The 27,738-nt window shown below is 44.8% G+C and overlaps 1 protein-coding gene across 2 annotated transcripts; it reads right to left on the bottom strand.

Moving 5' to 3' along the window:
• Positions 1-27,374, bottom strand: CDK2AP1 (cyclin dependent kinase 2 associated protein 1). Of its 2 annotated transcripts, XM_082271100.1 has the most exons (6): positions 27,107-27,372; positions 12,078-12,135; positions 10,808-10,875; positions 10,279-10,376; positions 4,510-4,636; positions 1-967 (listed from the first exon to the last, which is right to left on the bottom strand). In XM_082271100.1, the coding sequence occupies exons 1-6, from the start codon at positions 27,177-27,179 to the stop codon at positions 900-902; spliced, it is 492 nt and encodes a 163-aa protein (XP_082127226.1). In that variant the 5' UTR covers positions 27,180-27,372; the 3' UTR covers positions 1-899. The 2 variants fall into 2 exon arrangements, with proteins under 2 accessions (XP_082127226.1, XP_082127227.1); XM_082271101.1 differs by lacking the exons at positions 10,808-10,875; positions 12,078-12,135 and having other exon boundaries at positions 27,107-27,374.
• Between the last annotated feature and the right edge of the window lie 364 nt (positions 27,375-27,738).

The following is a 27,738-nucleotide window of genomic DNA, read 5'->3' as shown; positions in this document are numbered from 1 at the left end:
AAGGGTTAGAATCCATGTCAAACTTGTATTGGTTTCTATTTCCCACTAGGGAGATTCAACCTCTCTGTTGGCCATTGTAACTGAAACAGAAACTGTTCAGAAACCCAACATTTTACAGTTGTCCACAGAACAGAAGTAAAAAGGTAAACCTCCAAATGGTTTGGCTATGCATACACTTTAAGATGGCCATATCCGTAGGCAGGCAGGCAGGCTATGCCCTCTGGAAAGTCTGCTGTAAAGAGTGCTCCATATAGTTAAATGCTCAGCTCATTGCTCAATAGAGGGGGCAGGTGGATAAGGGGAGTGGTGCAGGCAGACAATTTAGGAAAACAAAAGTAATTGGAACCACATTCAAACCTGTTTCATCCAAGTTTCCCCAAAAACTTTCAGCTATTTACCTCGCCCCATAAACGATAACTTGTCATAGGAGATCACTTTTTTTCTGGCAACTCAGGTTTATATGCAGATTTGGTTTATTGGTCCTTTAACCAAAAGAATAATAATTGCAAGGAAAAAAAAAAAATCCCTTGTTCTTGAAAAAGCAACACAAAATATGAAGCATCAAATTGTAACACGTAAACACTGATGTAACCTGGATATAAACATACCAGGAAGATAAGGAAAATATATTGCAGCTTATGATGCAAAACATCATGAATTTCCTTGGACTCTTAGAAAAATTATCTGAAAGAGTCAGCAATACTTTTAAATATATATATGGAAATTCTGTTTACTAGTAAAAATTGCATCGTAGGATTAGCAGCTTTACAGTACATTAGAGGGCTCCCGAAGAATGATACGGCTCCCTCTAGCTAAATAATCAGAAAGACTGCCCTGAAGGTTTAAAAATCCAGAAAGAAATATCTTTGTATGCTTTAGACGTGTGGTATTGGGCACAGCTAGGATCTTGCATTTCGTTCTGTCTCAGCCAAACATTCTCGTACCAAGCCCCTTGCATGGATAATTCCTATGAAAAAAAAACAAAAAACAGGTGATGTACATTAAGCCATGAACAAATTAATGTAGACATCAGCAGCCAATCAAATACAACAACCAGCTGGAACCTGCAAGGATTCTTGAAAAGTGTGCTTTATGTAAAGTCCAAACTTTTTTTATTGCTTTATTAAGACTCCTGACACAGCAGAAAGTAAGGCCCCTTTCACACATGTCCGTCGGCGGACTCCGTTTTTCTCAGCGGGATATCGATCCGCCGATCCCCCGCTAAACAGGCGAATGGCAGCTCTGTTTCCGCGCTCTGTGCAAAGACAGAGGTCAGGTCCCCACTGTTCTCTATGGGGGAATCGGAAGAGAACGGGCCGCCTGTCCGTTCTCATCCAATCTCATCTGCCAGACGGATGGAAAATAGGGTTTCCATCCGTCCGGATTTGACGGACAAGATCGGATGTCAGTGGACAGGTCTCCGCTGATATCCGATGCCCCATAGAGATGCATTGGGCATTCGTTCAGATCCGCCTGAAAAACTGACAGGCGGATCTGAACGGTCCGCAAGTGTGAAAGGGGCTTAAGAGCAAACATCTCCATAGGGAGAGGAAATCCCCCTCATGCTTTTTTGCACATTCCCTCATATTGCGTTTAGGGGAGCTCATTAATTTCAGTGGGCTGCCCTACACACACAAAAGAGCCTGACCCATTTTAAAAATTGCACCACACCAGCAAAAAAAAAAAAATTACAAATTCTGGATGAACCATTTGCACACTGCTATACACCCTTTCCAGCAAACTATGCCATAAAAAAAACAGGATTTTCACTTTACACATTGGAATAAATGTTTAAACCGGCCAACTGTGTCAAAGTAATGCCTCTTATGGCCAGTCCTACTCTGCTTTGCCACTGCAAATGATACTGTGGACACTGTCTGCCACATGTTGGCATTGACACAAGCTGGGGGAGAGGTCTGGTTCAGGTCTTGTCACTGACCTGCATTGCAACAAAAACAAGAAATATCTGTGCTCAAATACCAATAGTTTATACATGTATATAAATTATCAGATTATTTATATACATGTACAAACTATTGGGATTTAAAGCATAGGTATGTCTTTTTTTTTGCACCAAAAAACATGGGAGTGCTTATGTGAGTTAGTAAGATGCATAGGGATTTCATTACAAATTAATGGCATCACCATGCATCTGCAAAAAGGCAGCGTGTTTTGCGGTGTTGTGGGAAAGCAATTTTGCACACATTCCCGCAGGTGTAAAAAAAAACCTTATATGGTTGTCACCAGAACAGGTTTACCCATTAGAACATTTCCCCTTCTATTCCTGTGACAACTCATAAATGTTGAATTCCCATCACTCTCTGCACCAGTCACCAGCTCAAATTGTGAAATCTCCCAACGGTACAGAGAAATAGAAACTTCACAGACCCCTATAACCCTTCCACATTGAAGAGGAGTTACACCTAAAAGTGGAACTTCCGCTCATTTGCTTTCTCCCCCCTCCGGTGCCACATTTGGCACCTTTCAGGGGGGAGGGGGGGGGGAACGGGTACCTGTTTTTGACAGGTACCTGTTCCCCACTTCCGGGAGACGGCGCCGTGGCGCTGTCCCTCGAAAGTTTGGCCCCCTTCTCCTTCCCCCGCCGCCGAGCCAATGCGCATGTGCAGCGCGCTTCACGCATGCGCATTAGGGGCCCGCCCGTGAAGCTGTAAGGCTTCCCTGCTGGGTTCCCTCACCAGCAATGGTGTCGGCAGCACCCGACAGCCGATGGAAACATCGGCTGCGGTGCCGACATCGCTGGACTCCAGGACAGGTAAGTGTCCTAATATTAAAAGTCAGCAGCTACAGTATGTGTAGCTGCTGACTTTTAATTTTTGGAGGGGGAGGCTGGAACACCGCTTTAAGGCTCCATGTACATGGGACGTTGTAAATGGCCGTTTAGGAGCAGTTGGGCGTTTTTTTCAGAAGCCCATGAACCCACCTACATGTTATCTTATGTGTCCATGTACACAGGGTCGTTTACAGTCATTTGCAGGCAGTTGAGTTCAGGAACGTTTTCTGGAATGCAATTATTTGCGTTCGAACGTGTGTTTCCCGGTGTTTCAAACGCAAAAACGGGACCGAACGCGATGAAGTACGTTCAGCCACGTTATACGTTTTTTTTTCTTCCATTCAAAATCAATGGTTCCCTATGGGAGCCTATTGATTTGAATGGAAGGCGCAACGCAAGTCGGATCAGGATGATGCGACTTCCGCTGTGAGAATCTTGAGGGGGAACTGCTTTTTATGGGGTGAATGGGTAGGGGTACAGTGTACCCCATAACCATTCACATAGGGAGGGGGTCCGGGATCTGGGGGGCCCCCTTGTTAAAGGGGGCTTCCAGATTCTGATGAGCCCCCTGCCCGCAGACCCCCACAACCACCGGCCAGGGTTGTGGGGATGAGGCCCTTGTCCTCATCAACATGGGGGCAAGGTGCTTTGGGGGGGGGGGTGCAGAGCTCCCCCATGTGGCTTGGTATGTTCCGGGGGGGGGGGGGGGAGGGGCCGCTCGCTCGTCCCCTCCCCCTTCCTGCCCTACCGGGCTGCATGCTCAGATAAGGGTCTGGTATGGATTTTGGGGGGGACCCCACGCCGTTTTTTTTCGACGTGGGTCTACCCTCAAATTCCATACCAGACCCGAAGGGCCTGGTTTGGAACCTGGGGGGGACCCCCACGCAGTTTTTTTTTTCCCATTTTGGGTGTGGAGTTCCCCCTCAAGATTCTCAAAGCGCAAATCACACCGCAAGTCGGAATCATTGATTTTGAATGGAGGCAGAAAAAACGCTGCTAAAAGGAACGTGGCCAAACGTGCAATAACGCCAATGGAAAAAGCTACTGAAAGCACGTTTAACAGCTGCTTTTTCCTGGCATCAGAACTAGCTTTGCAGCACGTTTTTTCTAACGTCCTGTGTACATGGAGCCTAAAGGTGAAACTATACTCACCTCTGGTTTAGCAATGCTACGTTCCCCAAACTCCCACATCAGCGTTAAAATCTTCTATTTAGTTTCTCCCACACTCCAAATCTTCAGCCATCTTGATTGGTCAGTCTGGGATGACATAACATCCGCACATGTGTATGGGAGTTCATTTATCCTGGTACCCAGCAGGGATCAGGATTGTACACTTCGCTGCTCAGCACAGCGCACACCCAAAAGAAGAATATGAATAGGAAGGTAAGAAGACTTTATTGCAGAAAAGATATGCCTCTTCTGCAGCAAGTAAAAAAACTTTCCTACTACCATTTTTCTAAACAGCTATAGTTCCACTTTAAATCCAAGATAAAAGAAAAATTCTTGCTTTATATGCATTGAGGGGAATTTATCAAAACTGGAGCTGCTGTTCGTGGTAACAAATCAGCTTGTATCTTTAGGCTGAAAGGTAGAAGCCAACTGGTTGTCACACACAGCTACTCCAGATTGTGAATGCTCCAGTTTTGAATATTTCCCCTCACTAGGTTTTAAAGTTTGTAATAAAATATAAATATTAAATTGATTAAACACGACCTTACCTCTTTTTAGTCTCTCCATTGCGCTTTTACTGCCTGCATAAGTTGGTCTAATTTCTTTACCGAGTTCCTCTATGATGACAAGAAGCTCTGCATACTTGCTTTGGGGTACCTGATTGCTGGTTGTACTCTAAAAACAGTATAGCAAACAGAAGGCAGTCATTACAACTGTACAACCCAAATTCAACTGTAATTACTGTTGAATTACATTTAAATACATTTACCATCACCCATTGAGGGACACACAAATTCAGAAAAAGTCAGATCACACTGCCACTTACAGGCCTGCATGCCTCACTGTTTTTGCTAGTGTCCTAGGAATTGGAGGTCTTTTGTTCAGCTCTGCCTAGTCTTCTAACCTTGTAGTATTTTGTCCTTAGTGACTTCAGGATTCTTACTACACCTCTGTCATGTATTATACTCAATGACTTCAATCAAGACTCTGCTGCTTGAGCTGGCCTCTGCTTTGCAGCTATACAGATCGACAGCTCCTCAGCACTAGCTTTGGAGACCATACCCAGACCTCACAGGACTTAATATCTGGAGCTAGCCTGGAACAGTGAGGTTATTTAAAATCTTATAGATGCAGTGCATATTACACTACAACTGGAGGATCAGACTGCTGTTCCATGCCCTCAGGCTAAATTCACATGGCCAAATAGCAGCAGCCAGGTGTGTCCGATGTCAAGAATCAGTAGATTCTTGCCATCCATTGTAAATGCTGCCCGCACACACTGTGTGCAACCAGCAGCAGTTGTCGGATTAGTATTCTGTGCAAATCAATGGCCAGTGCCACCTCTGTTTGATATGAGCACTTACATGCGAATAGAGCCTCTGACCAATGCTGGAAGCAGACAGAGTGTGTCCAGACTCCAGTATCAGCATTTATGCAGAGTTTTGGTTGCACACAAACTGTCCACTACTAATCAGTCTGTGTTCAGCCATAGCACAGTGTTGCTGCATCCAGGGACAGTGTTTTACTGCCTCTAAATGCAACAAACTATACACAGATATGCCCCTGTGTATCTTGCAGGTCTCTTTTCAAGGTCTCTTGCAGTTGCAAAAACCTTATAGCTACATTTTTTTATTTGAGTCCCTCCTCCAGGATTTGAGATACTCCAAAAACTCCTGGGACACACTTAAGAGTGTGTTGGAGTTTTTTTCCCTTTGGGAGGGAATTTGAAAAAAAATGGTGGTTCTTCCCAACTATGGATGCTCTCCGTTAGGGATTTTATTGACAGTGAGACAACTCCCTCTTGAAATCCTAATTTGAATCAGCTGGTATGGTTCCCTGTCCTGTGTTGGTAGTAACTTTAATCTGGCTTCTATTGCTGCCCAAAACACTCAGAAAAAGTCAGAAATCTGGTGAGCTGATAACAGTCCAGAGGCAGAGAATACAGGACATTATCAGTTAGAGTTATCCCCATCTAGAGGAGGGGTTATATGGGGGCTGGCTTATGATTTTTCTGTTTGCCAGTGTCCCAACTTCCTGTTTCTGAGTTCATGTGTTCCTTAAAGGATTAGAAGAAAAAGATTTTACAAAAAAATGATTTTTGGTTACTCACAGTAAAATCCCTTTCTCTGAGTTCATTGACAGACAGAGCTCCTCTAGTATTGACCAATGGGTTATATTGCCACCCACAGGAGTAGTACACTAGCCATAAAAAAACAAAACTCAGCACCCCCTATGGGCAGTCCTAACCAGTATAAAACTCCTCTCTTCTATAGGCAAGCCAGTTAGTCACAAAGCAGTAAAAGAAAAAAAGAACCAACTAGAGGGTGGGTGTTTTGCCCGTCATTGAACTCAAACAAAGGGATTTTACTGTGAGTAACAAAAAATCCAGATCTCTTACGTTCATTGACAGACACTAACCTTCTAGTCTTGACCATTGGGATGTCCCAAAGCAATACCTCAAAAAGGGAAACAAGGAACCTCAAAACCGCCACCCCCAAAACCTGTGCGCCAAACCTAGCATCCAAAGACACAAACACAGCAACTATATAAAACTTGGTGAATACGTACATAGACCAGTTAACCAACTTGCAAATTTGTGACACAGGTGCCTAATGTTTAAAAGCCCAGGAAGCACTAATCAACCTGGAAGAGTATGCTGTAATGGGGAAGGGCGGAACCCTCAGTTTAATGGCAGAAGTCTAAACAACCCCCTGCCCGATCCATTGAGAAATGATGGCAGGGAAAGTCATTAGGCTTTTCCATGGTCTGCCTGCCAACAATATCTAAATTCGGGTCAAAATCAGACACCACGTTCGGAAGGGAGGAGGGACACAGCGGAGAACCACCTTCCCCCTGTGTAAAGCCAAATAAGGAGAAAACTGCCATTTCCGACACGTGACGTGCAAAGGTGATAGCCTCCAAACAACGAGACCATCTGAGTGAGCGTCAGCAGGGAGATATCCCTGATTTTTTCAAAGGTAGACTTCTGAAGGACCGAAAGACTAGTTGAGGTCCCTTGGCGGCAGAGGAAAACTGTCAAGGTCAATCCTGAGCCACCATAATGACTGGAATTCCTACGGGCTTTAGCCTGCGAAGCAGATGGGGCAGGAGTTGGAAAGGAGAAAAAGCATAAATGAGACAAAAAACGGCCCCACGGCGTCACCAGAGACTCAATCACATCCACCAGGGGATACTTCACTTTCACATGAACCTTAACCCCTTCCTGATGAGATGGTATGCCAGAAGATCTGTGTCCTGCGTGCCCCACTGCAGAAAGATCTGACAACACACTTCAGGGTGTTGAACACTCACCCTGATCCAGTGTCTGATGACTGAGGTAAACTTTCCACGGTTGGAAATGCACATGGCCGAAGGAGTCAGCATGTGAAGCCTCCAGGGCCACGGCCGCATTCCTCATACCATCTTGGAGGGAGACATAAGTTACTGTTGTGACATTGTCCAACACCATTACCCACCACTCCAGGGTGTGCCCGAAGCTTGAGAGCCAGTGGCTCTGCGCTGATCTCAATCCCAGGATCCCCCCCCTTCATCTCAACCCCAGCTGGACAAGCTGGTGACCCATCCAATTCCTGCAGTGAGCTCATCATGATCACTACTTAGTACATCAGCAGACAATGAGCATCCACCCGCAGGAGGAGGTCATCCAGTTAGCAAATTTCTGCAATCCACCACTATCTCAGCAACACCAGGATCGGAAACCAGCAGCTTGAAAACCCCGGAGGGGGGGGGGGGTGGAGGCCAGGCCTAAGGGGAGCACCACAAACTGATATCACGCATCCCCAACCGCAAAACTTAAGAAGCATTTGTGCCCGGCATATATGCAAAATGAGTAGGAATGCATCCTTAATGTAGAACTACAGGCAAACCTTTTTTTTTTTCATTATGGCTAGAGCTCCTGTCACATTTTTGTCGCCATCTGTGTCCCATTGTGGAGATTTCCCATCCCTTCCTGTCCCATAGCCAAACAGGAAGTGAGGAAATCCTTGCAAATTAAGGGAATTTCCTGGGGACCCTTAGGTCACCAGAACTAGTATCCCCATTGGAAGATTTTCCCTCTATTACTTTTCTGGGGACAACCCAAAATTTGGGATTTTCTTTTCCTTTCACTTTCAATGATTATGGTAAACAGGACAAATAGAGAGCGTTCTAATCCCTCTGCACTTTGTCCAAAACTAAAAAAAAAAGTTTTGCCTTTAGTTATACTTTAATGTCTATGGGGGCCAGAAAAAAAAACCCTAATGAAGGGAGGCCACCACCAAATGGATGGATTCCATCTTGAAATTTTGCACCTTCATAACCAATGGGAGGCCTCGAGGTCCAGGACCAGTTGAACACCTTCCGTCATCGGAAACAAGCTGGAGTAAAACCCTTGAAACCTCTCTGGACCCGGAATATAGGTAAACACTTCCAGGAGTAGCAGATCCTGCACCAACTCGTAGAGAGCCTGCAGGTGAAACAGGGAAAGACGAAGACTGGAAAGGAAGAATTTCTATGGCCGACAGAAATGAAAGCTTATCTTATAGCCCGACAAACATAGTTTGTGAACCTATTTGTCGAGAGCAGAGAGGATCCACGAACCAGTGAAGATACCCCCCTAGAAAAAGGCACAAAGACAGATCACCAAGGCTGGAGGGGAGTGGGAAGGGGGCTCACATGCAATGGAGTCATAATGGCACTGGCGGACATCCTCTGACCGAGACCAGGGGAACATCCGCCTGTCTGGGAACACAAGTAGGGCTACCCGACACATGGAAGCACTGTGGCCCAGAGAGACTCCCCATCACAGTAGCATGTAAGGGAGGAGGGGAACCCGGCAGAGCCTGCGCCGAGGGAGGGAAGGGGGGGCATCTACTTTTCAATTCAGCAGAGCATGCAGGTAACACTACCAAGACAAATCCTCTTCTCCGCAGTGGGGGTGCTGTCTGCCAGGGTAACACTGACACAGAGATCAGGGGCCTGGTCATACAAGTTCCTGCGAGACATCTAACACACTGGCCACCATGTTACAGGATGGGGCTCTCGCAGCCAACAAAGCGCATAGCTAAATGCCTGCGTGCACTTGTTGGCCAGACTGGGGTGACCACTGGATCTAGATTATCCAGCTCGTTGCCCAGCCGGGCTGGGCTGTTGATTGAAGATCTCTACAGGAAAAAAAATCCCAGCAGGGAACTAGGTCCTCATTCCTGAAACACTAGGCAGAAATAATTGGATTGCCTATAGCACAGAGGGGTTTCCACCAGCTAGGATTGCCCATAGGTGGTGCTGTGTTCTTTTTCTGCCTACTCGTGTAGGTGGTACAAGACTAGAAGAGCTGTGTCCGTCAATGAACGTAAAAGAAAATCTGATTTCAGCTCTTGTTATCATATTCTATACTACTATATATGTATCTGACTTCTGCAATATAGGGAAATTGAAGCAGAATTATTGTTTGCAGTGCAGTCTGTGTACCCGTTAGCGAGATATGTCCTTCCTCTTTCTGTCTGATATATATCAAATAATCAGAAAGTTAGGACAAATCACCCAACAAATGCATTCAAAAAATCCTGACAGAGGTTCTAATCCTTTCTCACACTAAAACTAAGGAAAAAAACGTATTGGTTGCAGTTGGTTTTTATGGTAAAAATTTCTATTATGAGAAAAAATTACCAGGCAGACCAACGGTACTGGATAAAGCACTGTAGGGCTAGTCTGCAATGTAGCTTTATGTTTGACTAAAGAGCAACAAGAACTGTTTTTCCTTAAGGCTTCATGTAAACACAGCCTACTTTGACCACCGGCCGCGGAAAAACGCAAAACACGTCAAAATCACGGTTTGCATTTTCCAGCGGCTGGTTGTCAAAACGTTCTTATCCTGAACGTGATTCAAGAGAGGGAGTTTAAAGCTCCCCTCGCCGCAGCAACTCTGGTAAAAGCCTATGTGTACATTGGCATTGGCTTTTTTGGAGTTGAGTTTAGGAGCTTTGGCAAAAAAAATGCAAAATTTCCTAAACTCAAGTTTGTACTGTACCTTGGCAGTTTTAGGCTTGGTGCTAAATAGTTCAAGTAGCATAACCAGGTATTTTAGCTTCTTGAGGTTTAATTAAAAGAAAATGTTATAGTCGTTTTTACATTAACGCTTCCTAAGTGCCACTGGAATGTATTTAGCAGGCACCTCCTGCATATAGCTTTGGCATATAAGTGCAAACCTTCCCAGCAAAGCCACAGCCTGCAATAAAACCTGGTGGTGGTTCTAACCATTCCCCACTCCACTCAAAACTGACATGCAAAAGTTGTCTGTAGTTACACTTCAGTATTACCTGAGTATATCCTAAGGATGGGGGTCCATAGTCATTCACCAGCTGTCTGTATTGTGCGGATGATGCTATGCTAGTAGAGGGAGAATGTGCACTTACAGCTGTTGGGAAAAAAAAAAAAAAACATAAAAATGGAAAACAGTAAAAACTAACTGTACATAAGATAGAATGAATGAAAATGGTCTTTTACATTTTACATGAGCTACAGGTGCAGTTGCACTCATTTTCCTTAGTAAATGTAAATTTGATAAAGCTTCACTTTATAAAGAATACCCAATCAAGTGCAAGGGATATTAAAAAAACAAAACAGCATTTTTTTTCTTGCACATAAATTGGATAATGGAAATCAGCAGAGCTTTACCACATTTACAAAGCTCTGAGGAAAATGAGTGCAAATACACTTGCAAAGTGCACCATCTATATTTTCCTTTAGTAAATCAACCACATAGTGCCCATGTAGTTTTAAACAGCTTAGACACTAGGGCTGCGGACCTATGTTAACCAGATGTCAATGGAAAACACAAGTTATTACCTGATACTTCTGGATACTTCTTTTCCAGGAATCCTCCAGGATGGTTTACTTGAGATAACTCTGCCTGCCTGCAGGAAATACAAGACCTAGAGTTTAAAAGCCCTCCAGTAGCTTCCAGCTTCAGTATAAGCAAGATGACTCCTTTGGACAAAAATATTATGACACAAACATTAAAAAAAGGGAGACTCACCCTCCTAGAGGATTCTTGGTAAATGAGTTTTTATGTAATAACTCATGTTTTTCCAAGGCATCCCCCAGGACAGTTTACTTGAGAGGAAAAGCAAAATGTATTTTTAGCATGCAACCAATGCCTATATCTCCTTACTTCCCAAAGCCTTGTTTTAAATGGAACTTAACCTTTAAACACCATGTTGTATATAATGAAGTGACTGGTATGAGCTTGTGCTGCAATTAAACTTTATGCCACAATACTAAAAAAAAAAAGTGTAAATAACCATAACAAATGTATAAAAGCAAATAATGTGATGCATGAAACATGTCATTCAAACAACAGAACCCTGAATCTATATATGAGGTCATAAAAAACATAGGATTGATACCCCATAAGCCACATGTAAAAACATATACTGGTACTTCATATACTCAGAGTCTGCTCTTGCAGATTGTAGTCATAGCAGAAAATGAACCCAGAATTCCAGTGCTGCAAGGCATGTAAACACTAAATCACCATGTTGGGTCATCTTAACCAGAGTGTCAAACTTTCTATCACATAGGATCCCTTAAAATAATTTTCAGATCTCCGGGAACCCTTACTAAACCAAATGAACGGGACAAGGGGTTTCCTGACCTCTCTAAAGTAATCTGGGTTCCACGAGCCCTCCAGCCAAAGTGACTCCTGTCACAGGGTCAATATAGATAATGCAGCTTACATAGGTGGTGATTGAGAAGATTGAAATCATTACAGTGGTGATAGGATGCCAGCCTTACAGACAGCCAAAAATATTATAGCTTGCAAACTGTTGGTTTTGCCATGTGGCATTGGCCCTGTAATTATGAAGGTATCATCAGATGGGAGGTCAATCAGCCACAGCTCGAGGAACCCCCTAGTATGCTTTGGAGGAACCCTAGGGTTCCTCAGAAACCTGGTTGAGAATGGCTGCCTTAGACTAACAAAAACACCACAGCAACTGCCCAAGCATGAAGTGTACAAGGCTAGGAATGTAAATGCAGACAAGTACTGGATGGCTGAATGAATAGTTTATATGGATAAAGCCACTGATATAGCAACATACGAAAAAAAAAGAGTTACCTGGTAATTGAGTTTCCATGAATCTTCCAGGACAGCATATGAGAGTTGTTCTGCCCACCTGTAACAGGAAACACATTATCTGCAATTATTAAAAGGCCAAAACTAGCTGGAATCCCCAGTAACAAACAAGAACAGAAGGCCAATAACAAGAATAAAACAATGCCCAACATATAAAACAAACTATAAGGGGAGGAGAATACCCTGCTGTCCTGAAAGATTCCTGGAAATTGAGTTACCAGCTAACTAACTGTTTTCCCAAATCATCTTCCAGGACAGTATATGAGATGACAAGAGAAAAATCACCTACTAAAGGTGAGATGCCAGCTTGCAGCACTTCTGCCAAAGGCTTTGTCATTGATGCAGAGAAGGTCCACCTGGTAATGCCTCTGCATATCCAAGGTCCAGTTCTGTTCCTTGAGCCACTGTCTGGCCAAAAATGTTACAGACACAATATTTCCTGGTTTATCAGCCAACCTAGATCTTGCAGAGGACATATGGCTATTTGTAAATTGTTCTGTAGTGTTCACTGCTGAATCCACAAACAATGTGTGGGGTGGGAAGGCATCCTTTCCGAAAGTAGATACTGTACAAGCCAGGATTCCACAAAGTCTTCTGGGTTACTACCTTCCACCTTCTCTGGTGGGACAACTATGTAAACATTGTTTTGCTTCATATAGTTTTCCAAAACATCTCCCTTAAAGTGATACTAAGAGTCGGTTCACACTGAGGCAACACGACTCTTTACTACTTCGGAGGCGACTTGTGCATTACATTGCACCACGACTTCGGAGCGACTTGCAGGGACTTCACATAATGGAAGTCTATGCAAGTCGCTCCGAGGTCGCCCCGAAGTAGTACAGGACCCTTTTTCTAAGTCGGAGCGACTTGTGTTGCTCCTTTTAGAACGGGTCCTGTAGCGGTCAATGGACCGCGAGGGAGCGTGACTTGTCAGGCTGACAAGTCGCCTGACAAGTCGCGCTAGTGTGAACCGCCTTCCCTGTGTGAAGGGGAAGGGGGAAGAGAGGAGAGAAGAGATCCAACACTGTACACTGCTGCATCACTTCTCCCCTCAGCAATGTACAGCCCTGGATCTCTTCTCCCCTCTCTTTATCTTCACATAGGAACTCGAACAGCAGCAGGAGCCATTAGCTAAGTGTACTGTGATTGGCTTTTTTAAAGTTAGCAACATAAATGTTTAGGGTTTACTCTCAATGGACTCTTCTCTGCACTCTTGCTTTACAAAATTTTCCAAGGAGATGGCTCAATTCTCAGGTTGCTAAAAGTCTTCTAAATTTTCGCTAGTTGGGGGTACCAAGGTGGTCGTACTAGGCAGACCTGGAACAGAATTAGGCCCTGGAGATGCCTAGGCAAGTCCTAAAGTAAGAAGCGTAATGACAAAAAAGTAGTGGTCATTTCTTCACTCATCGAATCAAGACCTATGAACGATCCAGAGGATTCCTTCATAACAAGTATGCATTGTTGGCTGAGGAGTTTTCTCCAAGAATTTAAAAATGTCATGTTCCAGGAGGCACGTTTTATTTCTTCACTGCCCAGTAGAACTATAATGAGAGCTCTTGTACTTTTGGAAGGAAAAAAAAGCTTGCTCCCACAGCACTGCTATTATGACTGCCAGGTCCCACTGTTTCTGCATAAAAAGGTTCCAAAAAGATAGGGAGGCCCCTGCAACTAGCATCAAGGACAAAGAAAAGAACATAGCATGAAACTATTGCTTTTCTTGCTAGGCCTCGAGGAAATACAGTAAAACTGGAGGTGTTTTTCTAGCATTTATTGTCCATCCGCTGGTCTCCTGTTCCAAGTGAGGAGAGTCACTCTCATATGCTGTCCTGGAGGATTGATTTGGGTAAACCATGTATAAGAATGCTACATAATTAAACTGCAACACTTCCATTATACATACAACTACAATGTAATAAGCTTTTCTGTATTGTATTATGATTACTGAGAAAAAAATATCACAATAGCTAAAACAACAGATCTTGTTAGTAAAATTAGGTTTACCATACCTGTGCGGGTATTTGGCAATACACATAGACCATGTACCGTTTGAAGATCTGATTTGAACCTACCAAGAGGTGTTGGCTACAATGCAACCACATAAATGTGCTACATACATTCTGACCTCCAATATAGAATTTAAAGCATATACTACTAAGCATGTTGATATAGGTGCCCTTCGTAGCACTGTAGACATACCACAAAATATAGACTTCAGTTGTACTTGAGGTACAGTGCCTTGTGAAAGTATTCGGCCCCCTTGAACTTTTCGACCTTTTGCCACATTTCAGGCTTCAAACAAAGATATAAAACTGTAATTTTTTGTGAAGAATCAACCAGTGGGACACAATCATGAAGTGGAACGAAATTTATTGGATATTTCAAACTTATTTAACAAATAAAAAACTGAAAAATTGGGCGTGCAAAATTATTCAGCCCCCTTAAGTTAATACTTTGTAGCGCCACCTTTTGCTGCGATTACAGCTGTAAGTTGCTTGGGGTATGTCTCTATCAGTTTTGCACATCGAGAGACTGAAATTTTTGCCCATTCCTCCTTGCAAAACATCTCGAGCTCAGTGAGGTTGGATGGAAAGCGTTTGTGAACAGCAGTTTTCAGTTCTTTCCACAGATTCTCAATTGGATTCAGGTCTGCACTTTGACTTGGCTATTCTAACACCTGGATATGTTTATTTGTGAACCATTCCATTGTAGATTTTGCTTTATGTTTTGGATCATTGTCTTGTTGGAAGACAAATCTCCGTCCCAGTCTCAGGTCTTTTGCAGACTCCATCAGGTTTTCTTCCAGAGTGCTCCTGTATTTGGCTCCATCCATCTTCCCATAAATTTTAACCATCTTCCCTGTCCCTGCTGAAGAAAAGCAGGCCCAAACCATGATGCTGCCATCACCATGTTTGACAGTGGGGATGGTGTGTTCAGGGTGATGAGCTGTGTTGCTTTTACGCCAAACATAACGTTTTGCATTGTTGCCAAAAAGTTCGATTTTGGTTTCATCTGACCAGAGCACCTTCTTCCAGATGTTTGGTGTGCCTCCCAGGTGGCTTGTGGCAAACTTTAAAATACACTTTTTATGGATATCTTTAAGAAATGGCTTTCTTCTTGCCACTTTTCCATAAAGGCCAGATTTGTGCAGTATACGACTGATTGTTGTCCTATGGACAGAGTCTCCCACCTGAACTGTAGATCTCTGCAGTTCATCCCGAGTGATCATGGGCCTCTTGGCTGCATCTCTGATCAGTCTTTTCCTTGTATGAGCTGAAAGTTTAGAGGAACGGCCAGGTCTTTGTAGATTTGCAGTGGTCTGATACTCCTTCCATTTCAGTATTATCACTTGCACAGTGCTCCTTGGGATGTTTAAAGCTTGGGAACTCTTTTTGTATCCAATCCGGCTTTAAACTTCTCCACAACAGTATCTCGGACCTGCCTGGTGTGTTCCTTGTTCTTCATGATGCTCTCTGCGCTTTAAACGGACCTCTGAGACTATCACAGTGCAGGTGCATTTATACGGAGACTTGATTACACACAGGTGGATTCTATTTATCATCATTAGTCATTTAGGTCAACATTGGATCATTCAGAGATCCTCACTGAACTTCTGGAGAGAGTTTGCTGCACTGAAAGTAAAGGGGCTGAATAATTTTGCACCCCCAATTTTTCAGTTTATTTGTTAACAAAGTTTGAAATATCCAATAAATTTCATTCCACTTGATGATTGTGTCCCACTTGTTGTTGATTCTTCACACAAAAAAATACTGTTTTATATCTTTATGTTTGAAGCCTGAAATGTGGCAAAAGGTCGCAAAGTTCAAGGGGGCTGAATACTTTCGCAAAGGCACTGTAAGCTGGGGAGCCAGTTGTATTGCAGCCCTACACCATCCAAAGGACTGGAATATATGCAAACAAGGGATTCTCTATCCCCCAGCTGGAGTAAGTGTCTGCTAGTGCATTAAAACACCAAACTGCACCCCAGAAGCTACATAAAAGAGGATACACAGTGCATGGCAAAAACAACCATCCCAATACCACTATAGTGTACAGCGATAAAAAGCTCAAAAAGCTAAAGTCTTATCAATGGTAAGCTGATGCCCTGCTCCCTACTTCATGACAGTAAGACTGCCAGAGATTCCAGCTAAAATGCCAAATTCAGGTAGCACCACCAACACACTCCAGTTTGGAGCATGCTCCTCTCATGAAAGTAATAATCAGGCATTGGGCTTCCAAACTGGCATCCAGAAGCTTTAGAAGTAGAAACTGCTCCCTGACGCTTTAAGTGATCTGCAGGCACCCACGTGTCACTTCTAAGATGCCAACTTACTACCTCCCTATTCAGTCCCGTGTCATACAAGCACTGGTGTCTTGTTCACTCTCCAGACATCCGTGAAGGTAGAAGAATGCACTTCAGCCCACCAGCCTGAAGGTAGGTAGAGAAGACTAGCAGCAGTTCATAAGAGTTTTTGATGGCTGCTGCTGCTAGAGCCATGGAGAGCCCTTAAAGGGAGATGTAGTGCTGTGCGCCCCATTGCCAGAAACCCCCCCCCCCCATGCTGCTAGCCTTCAACCCATAAGTCCTACTGGCCGGCTCACATGGTTGATGGCTAGTGAGGATGGGGGGGATGGAATGTCTCTGCCAACTTCTGAAAAACCACGTGGAGACACAAAACAAAAACAGAACTGAGTACAGATTTGCATGGAGGAAACACAAGAAATTAGGTCTGGGAGCTACTGGAGGGATTTTAAACTCTATGTTTTCTGCAAGTAGGCAGAGCCATCTGTCAAACCTTCCAGGAGGATGACTTGGGAAACACTAGTTGGAAAAGCATGCTTGATCCAACTTTAGAGATTGTACATACAGCAGTTTGGGCAACTGTATGGAAGAAGATGATAGTGAAATCTCTTTTACATGCATAGATGAGCCAAAGGCACTGATTGATTACAAAAAAAAAAAAAGGATCTATTCACTTTTTAGTAACTTAGCTATGGAGCTATAATGGATGCATACCACTTGCTTTGCATAACTGACATCAGCCTTCTTGCTGCCTGCACTGTGAGAATGCTGTATCCAAATAACATGTAGCTAAAGTACTGGTATCGTTAGAGGCAGAAGCAGGCAAAAATGGCCAATCAATGCCTTTGTCTTTCATATATCTAGTCCATTAGATGTGGAGTTAGTTCGGAAAAAGCAAGAAGTTGAGAAACATATGAAACCTGGAGGAGGACATATTTGGCAAAGCTCATGATTTATGTGCTGAACCAGCTGGCATAAAAATGTACTTACTCTAGTAATAGATGGCAAAGGCAGGCACTTCAAGAATCTGTATCCTCAAACATGTGTCCTTCTATGACCTCCAGCAGACAATATCAAGGGGGCAGCATTCTGATTGGACCCTACCTTTCCAAGTTGGTGGCATATATGGCACCTTTTGTTACTTGTAGATAGCAAAAAATGTAACAGTAGTAAAGAACAGACCATGTTTTTGGAATCAATTTCCTTAAAGTAGAATTCCAGACGAAAGCTAACTAGTCTTACGAAAGGTCTTTTTAGCACATAACATTTATGCTGACCAACCTGTGTTAGAAAGATGTACATACTTATTATTTTTAGTCTGCTCTGGTCATGTGATCTGGCTCCCCTGTGTCAGTGGAGGCTGCAGGGGAGAGGAGGAAGCACAGACAACAAATGGGCCATAGCAAGCCTATGAGTATTATCACCTCTTCCAGGTACTCCCAGATGTTTTTGAGAGCTCTCCCCTGCTGGCTGGCACAGGGGATCACATGCCCGGGCCAGAGTGGGCTGAAAATAGGTTAGTATTCACATCTTTTTCAGCGTGGTGTTAGAATGGGGGAGGGAACATTTTTAAGACTAGTTAGATTTGGCCTAGATTTCTACTTTAAATATTGGTAGCATAATAATGGTTACCACCTTTGCGTATACACTCACTGGCCACTTTATTAGGTATACCTTGCTAGTACCGGGTTGGACCCCCCTTTTGCCTTAAATTCTTTGTGGCATAGATTCAACAAGGTGTTGGAAAAATTCCTCAGAGATTTTGGTCCATAGTGACATGATAGCATCAAGCAGTTGCTCCAGATTTTTCAGCTGCACAGCCATTATGCGAATCTCCCGTTCCACCGATTGAGATCTGGTGACTGTGGAGGCCATTGGATTACAGTGAACATTGTCATGTCCAAGAAACCAGTGGTGAGATGATTTGAGCTTTGTGACATGGTGCATTATCCTGCTGGAAGTAGCCATCAGAAGATGGGTACACTGTAGTCATAAAGGGATGGACATGGTCAGCAACAATACTCAGGTAGGCCGTGGCATTTAAACGATGCTCAATTGGTACTAAAGCCCCGTACACACGTACCGATCGTCCGTCTTTTGTCCAGGGCTGTCCTGTCCGCTGAAAAGTGCAAAAGACTGCACACGAATTTTGTCGGCCAACAACAGCCGACTGCAGAAGTGATGTCATGTGATGGTTAACTTTCCGTGTTTTTTTTTCTTTTCTGAGCATGCCCAGTCTTGCAAATCTGCTGATTGTCTGCCGAATTCTGTACTGACTGACGCACAATCGGCCGTTCGGTTGTCGGCCTACAAAAATGCCTGCACAACAGATTCTGTTCGGCCGAAAATGCGCTGTCGGCTGTCGGAAGAATCATACTAACAAGCCTACAATCGGCCGATCGGTCGGCGGCCGAATATTTGCAGCCGACAATCGGTACGTGTGTACGGGGCTTAAGGGCCCAAAGTGTACCAAAAAATATCCCGCCCACACCATTACACCACCAGCCTGAACCATTTATACAAGGCAGGATGGTTTCATGTTTAAGCCAAATTCTAACCCTACCATCTGATTGTCGCAGCTGAAATCGAGATTCATCAGACCAGGTAACATTTTTCCATCTTCTATTGTCCAATTTTGGTGAGTCTGTGCAAATTATAGCCTCAGTTTCCTGTTCTTAGCTGATAGGAGTACCCGGTGTGGTCGTCTGCTGCTGTAGCCCATCTGCTTCAAGGCTCAATGTGTTGTGCGTTCAGAGATGGTATTCTGCATACCTTGGTTGTATCAAGTGTTTCTTTTTTTTTTTTTTTGAGTTACTGTTGCCTTTCTATCATCTCAAACCAGTCTGCCCATTCTCCTCTGACCTCAACAAGACATTTTCTTCCACACAACTGCTCACTGGATACTTTCTCTTTTTCAGGCCATTCTCTGTAAACCCTAGAGATGGTTGTGCGTGAAAATCCCAGTAGATCAGTAGTGTTTGAAATACTCTGACCAGCCCGTCTGGCACGAACAACCATGCCACGTTCAAAGTCACATAGGCTGGGTTCACACTATTGTAAATTGGATGGGGGTTTCCTTGCATCCATTTTGCATGACAGGAGAGTGTGGCCGGCTTACACATTTCCAGGAAGGCCGTGGAGCGCACTGCAGAAGAGTCTTGTGTGTCTTTGGCTCTGTTTCAGGTCTGAATTCAGCCAAAAATTCAGACCTGAAAGGGTTAACGGGGACACACCAGACCTCCTGCTGCGAGCCGCGCGTCACACAGTGTGAACCCAGCCTAAATCCCCTTTCTTCCCCATTCCGATGCTCCGTTTGAACTTCAGCAAGTCGTCTTTACCATGTCTAGATGCCTAAATGCATTGAGTTGCTAATATGTGATTGGCTAATAAGCAAATTGTGTTATCAGCAATTTAACAGGGTTACCTAATAAAGTGGCCAGTGAGTGTATATCACTGAGGTAAGCACGACAATATTTAGAAAGCAAGGTGGATACCTCTGCAAACAGTTGCTTCTGAAAAATGTGTTATTCTTGTTTTTTGGTAGGACATTGCAGAACTAAACTTCCCCCATCACAAAAAATTAAAACAAAGGCACCTTTAGAAACATTTAGTAATGGCAATCTATAAACAGACACTTCTAGATATTTGCAGGCTTTTTATTCTAGCATATTTCACTTTTCCCACGCCTATTTCATTTTTCCTCCCCATTCCTCTCACGGAGGGCCATTTTCACTAAGGGCAAATTACTCAAACTCCCCTTACTTCCTGGAACTCTGAATAGAACTTTAGGTCTGCCTCCTGGAACATGTGACAGCATCTTCCCAGGGTGCATCTGCGAGGCCATGGTTACATCACCATTGCCTCATTGAAACAGGAGGTGGAAAAACAGTAATTGTAAGCAAAAAAGGTTCAACTAATGATTATTATTATACAGGATTTATAAAGCATCAACAGTTTGCAACATGAATATAGGGTGATTTCATATCGGTATGCAGATGTGATGTTTTTTTGGTGAAAGGTTCACTTTAACCTAAACATTTTTCTTGTAATAAAAACAAAAATTGTACTAAGTGCCACAGGCCTACTTTGGTGGTAAGCAACAAGGGCAGCAACTCCAGTCTCTTCCCCCCAGGGTCCTGTCGTCTAAGACCCCTATAGTTTACCCTCTTTATTATCAGAGTACAATTTAATGTATCTATACTTACAAGTATTAATACCAGTGCAATACTGGTTCACCTCATCGCAGGGATTTTGCTTGTAGCATCCCATGTTGTGTTTACATGCTAACATATAGACATATGGGAGGCATTCCAAATGACACAACTGCCACTTCAGAAAAGGTTCCTGTACTACTTTGATCCGACTTTGATACAACGTCAATGCCAGAGAGCGTAAAAGTCTTATCAAAGTCACTTCAAAGTTGTATCAAAGTCGCACTCCAAAGTTGCACTGATAATCACGCAACTTTGGAGTCGGCTGGTGTGAAAAGAGCCTTAAGCCCCGTACACACGTACCGATTGTCGGCCGTAAATATTCGGCCGCCGACCGATCGGCCGATTGTAGGCTTGTTAGTATGATGCTTCCGACAGCCGACAGCGCATTTTCGGCCAAACAGAAACTGTCGTGCAGACTTTAAAATTTTTGTTGGCCGTCACCAGAACGGCCGATTGTTCGCCAGTCAGTACAGAATTCAGCCGACAATCAGCAGATTTGCAAGACTGGGCATGCTCAGAAAATAAAAAAGACAAGGAAAGTTAACCATCACATGACATCACTTCTGCAGTCGGCTGTTGTTGGCCGACAAAATTCGTGTGCAGTCTTTTGCAATTTTCAGCCGACAGGACAGTCCTGGACAAAAGACGTACGTGTGTACGGGGCTTTACTGTCAATATGTGAACGCAGCTTTAGATCGAAGGGATACACAATACAATCTGATTGTACAATCGTCTGAACTTAAAGTGGAACTCCACCCAAAAGGGGACGTTCTGCTTTAAGGACTCGTCCCCCCGCTCCTCTTGCACAATTGGCACTTTTGAGGAGCGAGCGGGGGGGGGGGGGGGGGGGTAGCAGGTACCCAAATTTGACAGGTACCTGCTCCCACTTCCGTTGCACTCGGCAACGGAAGTCCTCCTCCCTCCCTACCCCCTGAAGACTTCTGGGACACTGACAGGTCCCAGAAGATTGCATCCAACAGTCAGGATGCACAGCGCGACTCGCCCACGCACAGTGGGCATGCATGCAAGCTGTCACAGCCGGGTGCCCATAGTTAAGATGCCGGCACCGCCAAGGGAGGATGGAGGAAGAAGACGGCTGTGGTGAGCTCATCGCTGGACCGTGGGACAGGTGAGTGGATGTTTTTTTAAAAGTCACTTTTTGTAGCTGCTGACTTTTATTTTATTGACAGATGTCTATTTTTCGGAACAGAACCCTATTTTTCCTTCCGTGTAAAAAACGGAAAGGAAGGAAAATCGGATGTCAGCGGTGTCATCCGCTGACATCCGCAGTGCCATATACTTACATTATGTCCGCATATCATCCGCAAACGGATGGGATGATATGGGGGCACACGGAGCGGATGACAGAAATGTCATCCGCTCCGTGGGAAAAAAAAAAAAAAAGTCCCGCAGCGGACCTTTCACACGGAGCGGCCGTGTGAAAGGAGCCTTACTCTTTACCAAAATTGTTCAATAGAAGGACAAATGTAAATAAACAAACAATCTTTTCAATATGTTTTAAAAGTTCACACTCTAAGGCTACATTCACACCTGAGCGTAGCGTTTTCGTGCGTTTTTTTACCGCAATTTTACCGCGATTTTTACCGCGATTTACAGGCGTTTTTTGTGCAGGCGTTTTTAGATTGAATAGAGACCAATGGAAAACGCCTGTAATCTTCCCAAAAAGAAGCTCATGTACTTTTTTGAGCGGTGGGCGTTTTGCTTACAGCGTTAAAACGCTCAGATGTGAACAGGGGCCATTGAAATGAATAGGATTTGTCTTGTTGGGCGTTTTGAGAGCTGATCCTAGAGCAGAAAAACTCCCCAAAAACGCCCCAAAACGCCTACATGTGAACGGAGCCTTAGAGCCGGTTCACACTGAGGTGACACGACTCCTTACTACTTCGGGGGCGACTTGTGCAGTCCAGTGCACCACGACTTCGGAGCGACTTGCAGAGACTTCACATAATGGAAGTCTATGCAAGTCGCTCCGAGGTCGCCCCCGAAGTAGTACAGGACCCTTTTTCTAAGTCGGAGCGACTTGTGTCGCTCCTATTAGAACGGATCATGTAGCGATCAATGGACCAACTCTGAGCCGTTTCACACTGCCATGACTTATCAGGCGACTTGGTCGCCCGACAAGTAGTGCTCAATTCTGTGCAATGGAACCGTTCTAATCAGAGTGACTCAAGTTCCTGCACTACTTGGGAGCGAAGTCGGAGCGACTTGCATTGACTTCTATTAGAGAAGTCGTTTGCAGGCCGCGATGAAGTCGTGCTGCACGGGCAGCTTCAAAGTCGGGCGACTGAGTGGCCCCGGTGTGATCCGGCTCTTAGGCTGGCCATACACTATACAATTTTCTTGTTTAATTTCCTTTATATTTACCTTCAACTATGTAGTGCAAAGATCGGCCTGATTCCATACAAATTGAAAGGGTTTAGGTTTGACCTCATATTATATGGTTTTGGTAAATCTAAAAGAAAATTGATCAAGAAAATTGTATAGTGCATAGCCAACCTTAGGCCCCTTTCACACGGATGTTCCGATCAGGTCCGCCTGTCCATTTTTCAGACCTCCATTCTCCTCTAAGGAGTGGTGGGTGTAAACGGATATGTGTCAATTTACACCCACCTACATGCAATCTGATCTGCCAAAAAAAAAGAAGGATGGGGATCCATTCCCCTTCCATCTAGCGGAGCGGATTAAAGGGCAGTTGGGTTTACATCCGGCCACCAATAGAAGAGAGCAGTCTGAGTTCATTCTGCATAGCTGGAGACGACACGGACTTGTCACCTGCCTGATCATTGGGCACCAGTGGAGAGATCCCCTGCTGAGCAAGCAGATCGCAGCCGCAGTCTGCCCCGTGTGAAAGGGGCCTTAACCACCTGCTGGCACCTCCTGGCACACCTTTAAGTGAGTGTTGATGCCGGGAGAATGAGGCTTGCTTCCCAATTATGTGATTGCTGGGATTTGGTGTCCCATGACCAGGAGCTGTCCCATGGGGCTCCCGATAGCAAACAGTGACCAGAGGCTGTAGGCGAGAGTTCAGGCAGTATGCTGGGAGCGTGCTCTCTGTGCAGAACCTCAGACCCTGTGGATGCTAATGTGCTGTGCCTGGGTGTTAAAGGAGAAGTCCAGGCAAAACCTAACCAAAGCTAAACCTGCTCTGTGCCACATTCTAAACCTAATCTATCTAACCCTGTAAAGCAAAAATCACTGTACTTACCTATTCTGTAGCCGAACCAGTCCGGTCCCACGCTGAGCTGTCAGCGGCGGCTTCAGCGTGGAGGCGGGTGCAGGAGAGGCATCTGACAAGGGAAGCCCCATAGTAAGTCTATGGGTGACGTCACTTCCCATTCATTTGACAGCCTTTGGTCGGTCCTCTCCTGCACACAGCTTCCATTGCTGGAGACTGGTTCAGGTGCAGAAAAGGTAAGTACAGCTATTTTTGCTGTACAAAGTTAGATTAGGTTTAGAATGTGGCACAGAGCAGGATTAGCGTTAGTTAGGTTTTGCCTGGACTTATCCTTTAGCACTGAATTCCAAAATAAGCAATTTTTTTCTAAATACAACAGTCGGGTATATTCTTACTTGACTCATGGTGTGCTTTGTGTATTTCTTCCAGATCTGTGCTGTAATCCAGTGTGAAACTTTGGAGTGGATTTACTAAAGGCATTTACTAAAGTTGCATTTGTTTTCCCCAAAACTTAGAGAATGCAGTGAGGCCTCCTTTTGTAATTAATACCAAATCAGGTGAAGGTATAAAAAAAAAAAAAAAAAGCATTTTTGCTTGGACATGATTGGATGATGGAAATCAGCAGAGCTTCCCCACATTCACTAAGCTCTGGAGAAATGAGTGCAATTACACTTGTAAAGTGCACTGTCTATTTGCCTTTTGCAAATCAACCCCTTTGTCTCTGCGCAAGAGCTTCCTCCAAGGCCCTTTCCACACGGTGCGGGCTGCGCCAGGAGTCTACTTGCTCAGAGGGAAATCTGTCCACTGATCCCTGCTGAGCAGGCGGATGGCTGGTCCGTATCTGCTCCACTTAGGCAAAACAGACACAGCCCGCTCTCCTCTATGGTCAGTTGGATGTAAACAGACTGCCTGTTTGTTTACACCCGACCGCCATCCGATTTGCTAGACAGAAGGGGTCCCCATCTGTTTGTTTTCAGCAGAACAAATTGGATTGGATGTCGACGGGTGTAAACTAGTGATCGACCGATATTGTTTTTTATATTACCGATATCTTGGTCATCGCATATCGGTATCCGCCGATATTTTCAGACATTTAAACATTTTTTTTTTTACAGGTACTGTTGTGGAGGGATCTGTGGGTCTAAAAGACCCCAAGCCCTCCTCTGCACTTAAAAGCATTAAAAACTCCAAGTTTGGCTGTTTTGAATGCTGTCATTTTTTTTAATCTGGCGCCGAGTACCCGGAAGTGATGTCATGACATCACTTCCGGTGTTCCGTGAAAAAACCATACCCGTGAGAAAACCATACCCTCGTCACTTCCGGTGCACCTACGGAGGGTATGGATTTATCACAGTAGTGTGTGTAACGTTACACTTGCCGCTGTTACATTAAAACAGCTGGGCTGCAATATGAGTCATCTCCGCTCCTATCCCTGTCACTTCCCTGATCTTGGCTAATAAATATAAAAGCGGATCACGGAGCCGACATCTCCGTCATTTAGATTTCATACACCTGCCGCCGCTTTTATATTTATTAGCCGAGATCAGGGAAGTGACAGGGATAGGAGCGGAGATGAGCCATGTTGCTGCCGAGCTGTTTTAATGTAACCGCCGCAAGTGTAACGTTACACTTACTACAGTGAGAAAACCATACCCTCGGAGCATGCGCACTTGTCAGGCCCTCGGCTGTTCAATGACATCTCCGGGGCTGTGAGCATGCGCACTGCTACGCTGCTCAGCTGTTCCTGACAGGAAGTGACGAGGGTATGGTTTTCTCACGGGTATGGTTTTCTAATGTTACACCGGGTTTTTACATGGAGAACCGATCAGAGCCGAATGCGGCTTTGATCGGGTCTTTGGCGGGTGTGCAAGTAGGATGGGTCGGGAGACCCGGGTGAGCCGCGGAGGGTGGCGGGAGGGGGGGCGTCCCGCTTCTTGTAATGACAGCCGAGCAGCTTCCCAGCCGCATTGGTTGTCATTACAAGACAGCCGACTGTCGGCTATGAACACCGGTACCGGGGTGATGCCCCTAGCTGCAGGCATCACTCCGATACAGCACTTTCCCAAAATATCGGCAATATCGGTAACCTCAGGGGCCGATTCCGATATATCGGCCCTCGATATATCGGCTTTGCCAATAATCAGTCGATCCCTAGTGTAAAAAACAGACACCTATCAGTTCACACTCGCCACTCCACAGTGGAGAATAAAGGGTCCGATTAGGGCTGAATGAAAAACAGGCAGACCCAATCAGTCTTCCAGTGTGAAAGGAGCCTAACAAAGACCAGTCACTGCTTCTCTCTCTCTTTGTGCAGGGTGACTGGTCTTGTCTTCCCCCTCCTGTAGTTAGTGGAGCCTGCTGGACCCCACCCACGGCTCTGCTATGTGCACAGGCTGCGTACAGGATACTGAATAAGTCGCTGCTACTTTTATAAAGTAATATCTTGGTTTGTAAAGGCATTTGGTGCACAAAAACAAAAAAGTTATATTGAGGAATACATATAAATGAATATTTCTGTGCCCAGAGGCCCACCCACCCTGCTGCCACATAGAAGCGCAGTTGGTGGTAGATCTAATTGTCCAATCAGATTGCATGGTGTATGGTCAACTGAAAACAGACCTCTAAGTGGAATAGTATGACAAGATGTTTATACTAATATAGGGCCGAAAAGACAAATACTTAATAGGCATTTTAGTAATAATGAATTCGAATTCTTTAAATTGCTGTCACTTCATGGTAAGAAAGTGCTATTCTATCCAGGAAATCACAAGCATTTGTATTGTTGAAATTTGTATCCGTGGTCGGCCCTGAGCTGCAATAAATGTAACAAACGTTCCAAATGGTAACAATGATTTGATATTGTGTGAGAAGGAGATAATGGGCAGCAGCAGCAGTCACTAGTAATACATTACCCAGCAGCGTGCTGCACTTCCCCAGGCCGCCACTAGATGTCCCAGCAGCAGCGCTCGCTTGTTTCAGATCAATCAGCAGCCCTGGGGGAGCCGATCATGGAGGCGCTGAAACGGACTTGATCAAAGGGTTCCTGCTGATCCATCTATGGCGCGCTTGTCACCGGGGCCACGATCTCTTCATCCGCCCCCCGAAAGCCCCACCGCAGCCACCTAACGCCCGGCGCTCTCCAGGGCCTCCCCGTAAGCTGGAATGTGGCAGGATGTGACCTTATTCCGCCGGCCAGCCGTAAACTCTCCCCAGGTATCCTCCGCCCGGATCTCCCCTAAAATCCACCGGGCCCCGGCCGTCCCCCCGCTCCAACTTACTGCCCAGCCGCTCTCTCACTCACCCGGGGTGCCGTGGTTGCCGGCCAGCGTCTGCTGAGCGTTCAGGTTGGGCTTGTAAGCCATTCCCAGAGACATGACTGCCGAGAGGAGAGCAATTCACCCACAACAACAAATAAAATGTCCTGAAATCCACTGAAGCGTCTCTTGTCTGTCTCCCTCAGACACTTTTTGTTGTTTACAGCGGCGGCACCGGCAAATATGGCGTCACTCTAGACTGACACCCACAATGCCAGGAACGCTACACACAGCCCGCCGTGGTCACCGACCCCGGATTACCCCGCCGACCCCTCGGGTCACCCCTCCTCAGAGACACACAATAAAAAAATATTAAAACAAAAAAACTCACCCACATTGTACAATAAATTCTATATATATTCTATATGGATGACGTGACACCAACTGTGAAAGGAGGCTCACCACGAGTTTTACCACTACAGGACACTTCCTACCCGGGATTTTGAAAGTATTTTAAAAACTTTTTTCATTTTTATTTTTGTACACTTATTTTATACACAAGTTAAACATATATATTAATACTTTTGGACACCCAAAAAAAAAAAAATAATAAAAAAAAATATATATATATAGAGAGAGAGAGGGGCAAGGGTCACTAATGTATCAATAAGGTGACTAA

This window comes from Pelophylax lessonae (genome assembly GCF_965119305.1).
Source record: "Pelophylax lessonae genome assembly, chromosome: 1".
NCBI classification, from domain to species: domain Eukaryota; kingdom Metazoa; phylum Chordata; class Amphibia; order Anura; family Ranidae; genus Pelophylax; species Pelophylax lessonae.
The sequence above is the reverse complement of the archived record's forward strand: the minus strand, read 5'-3'. Positions and strand labels throughout refer to the sequence as shown.